The 2,500-nt window shown below is 39.7% G+C and overlaps 1 protein-coding gene across 1 annotated transcript in view; it reads right to left on the bottom strand.

Annotated features, from left to right (window-relative positions):
- Positions 1-46: 46 nt before the first annotated feature.
- The window catches only part of LOC121378866, a 14,000-nt gene continuing 11,546 nt past the window's right edge, over positions 47-2,500 (bottom strand). Inside the window, exon 2 of the mRNA XM_041507223.1 lies at positions 47-2,194. Within this exon, the coding sequence (XP_041363157.1) occupies positions 868-2,175 (1,308 nt within the window). The 5' untranslated portion in view covers positions 2,176-2,194 and the 3' untranslated portion in view covers positions 47-867. The remainder of the gene's footprint in view (positions 2,195-2,500) is intronic.

The following is a 2,500-nucleotide window of genomic DNA, read 5'->3' as shown; positions in this document are numbered from 1 at the left end:
AAAAACACTATTAGAAAAAGAAGCAACAAAACACTCAAGATCGGAAACACGTAAAGCCAGGATATATTCAAATTGGAACGAGATAACCTTTTTTGCATACAATTTTGCTGACTATCGACTCTAAAAAGAAATTTCAATCAAAATTATCCTATATTTAATGACAGTTAGATTAATAATTATTTAATAATATTGCCATGAAAACGTACCTGGAAAAGAGATCGTCCAAATTAGCAGCAAACAAAACGTGAATTGAACGTAAACTTAAAGGCAACGACAGGACAATGCTTCACCACTATTTTGTTTCGCACACAATCAGTTTTAGATTATTTCAACGTCATTGCACTTCATATGCCAATTGTGATAATTATTCAAATTACTTATAAATAAATTCAAATACGATCAGATGCTTTGGTAATCATCAATCTAAAAATAATTATGCCACAGTGACCTCAATAATTATACCTTACTCATTAGCAAGGGATGCAACTGAAGCAAGAACTTATTCCATCTAAAATGTAAATATCGTTTCCATATTTTTCCTGTAGCTTGATTCAGACTTTTCGTCGAGTATCACTTTTATGGTTTCTGTAGATCCATATATTTCATGACTGTATATAATAAAAATGATTTTGTTACGTTTTATAAAATATTCCACTTGTTGAAGAGTCCCGGAGAGTTTTCTTTTGTTTTGTTTGTGTTAAATATTGGTGTCTAAGTTATAAAGTTAAAGTTGTGTTATTTTAATGGAAAACGTTTACCACGACGCTTCATTTAAATGTAAGATGATTTTCATGAATAAGGAATGAACGAATCTCCCCATAAACGCATCCTGAAACACAGACACATTCTAGTCGTCCACAATGATTGTTAGCTCGATACTAGGTCATGCCCTCCTGATGTAGTGTCCTCAGCTTTATGTTTATGAAAGCTTGACGCTAAGCCATAAACACCTGATGTAGTGTCCTCAACTTTAGGTAGTTTGAACTGCACTGTTTTCGTATCTGATGAGTCTCTAAGATGTCTGTCTTTTGTCACTAACCCTTCTGAATTCCACGAGACCCTTGTCTGTCTGTCCGGGGACACAGGCAGCGAGTCCCCGTCATCCACATCACTGAACGTAAGAATGGGATTCGTGTGTCTATTCGCTCCGCGTTCATTTCCCACATCTGAACTGGAATCGTGGCTGGAAAATAGTTCCTTCACAGCGTCGGAATACCTGAAAACGTGGTGATACGTCTTGGGTGGTGGTTTCGGCGGAATGGTTCTTCTCTTCCAGCGCTCTTTTCTCGCCTCCAGAGCTTTCTGTTTCCACAAGGGCACCTTTGCGGCGAACCTCACAGGCCCAAAATTTAATCTGCTGCTAGATGCAGCAAACGTGGGTCTTATTTTGCTGGCGATATGTTCGGTTCTGTCGATGTACTCGCTCTGAGCAAAACGCAGGCGGGACGATCTCATTCTCTGTTTGTAAAACGTGCTTTCCTTGTACGGCGGGAAGGGGGTTATTTCAACAATGGACTCGGAGAGAGTTCCTTGACAGCCATTACTCGCACTATCTCTGACTTCTTCCAGTTTGTGCAGTGAATTCACTACACTTCCATCACTCTTTGCTGGACCTTCATCCTCCATTCCTTCCTTTATTATTATATCAAACCTACCATTTTTAACACGAGACAATCTATTTTCGCCAATATAGTTTTTTCGTTCACTCTCTGATAAAGCGGAATCACTTATGTTACAGCCTCGGAAATGTCTCCCGACATTCGACTGTCTCATCAGGTAGGATTCAGAACGCGTTACGTCGGAATGGTTTGCAACTGCTAGTGAGTCTTTCAGTTCAGCAGACGACAGTTCATCTGGTTTGTCCGGATGCAGACTTGACCACCTACGATGTTCACGTCTTTGGTTTGTCTTTGGCGTCGCAAATGTCCTTTCCAATGAAATGCGACGCATTTTTTCACTGTAAGCTGACATTGAATTTTCAGTAGTAATATTCCTGTTTATGTTGACCATTTGCATTTGTCTGGGTTGCTGACTGTCGATGTTGGACAAACTGTTTAAAGAGTCTTGCTCCATGTTTTGGTTTCTTGGATAAAATGTTCTTCCGACAGCTGGGCCGGTGCACGATGTGTTCTGGGACCAAGCATTCCTACGACCAGAAATCGTTCTGTACTCCATGATTCCTTTCTGTCGTTATCTGTAAATAAGCAAAACAAGCATTCTGAGAGAACATGTCACGAAAAACAAAAATCCAAGGGCCTTAACTCTGTGGAAAAAATGGGTAAATTGTCATGAAAGTCAAATGTGATCTGTAACAGTACATGATAAAGCCATATACTAAATTTCCCCTCAACATCTCAAGGCATGGTGAGAAAAAACATCCAAAAAACTATATGTGGGACAGACATACAGACAGACAGACAGAAGGAAAAGGACAGAGGTAGTCCCCTCCAGTTGGTCCGGTAGGGGACTAATAAATAAATTAGTAATATGAACTGGGAGC

The sequence above is a fragment of the Gigantopelta aegis genome, chromosome 2 (genome assembly GCF_016097555.1).
Source record: "Gigantopelta aegis isolate Gae_Host chromosome 2, Gae_host_genome, whole genome shotgun sequence".
Lineage (NCBI taxonomy): Eukaryota > Metazoa > Mollusca > Gastropoda > Neomphalida > Peltospiridae > Gigantopelta > Gigantopelta aegis.
Note: the sequence above shows the minus strand (reverse complement) of the source record. Positions and strands in the feature narration are given on the sequence as shown.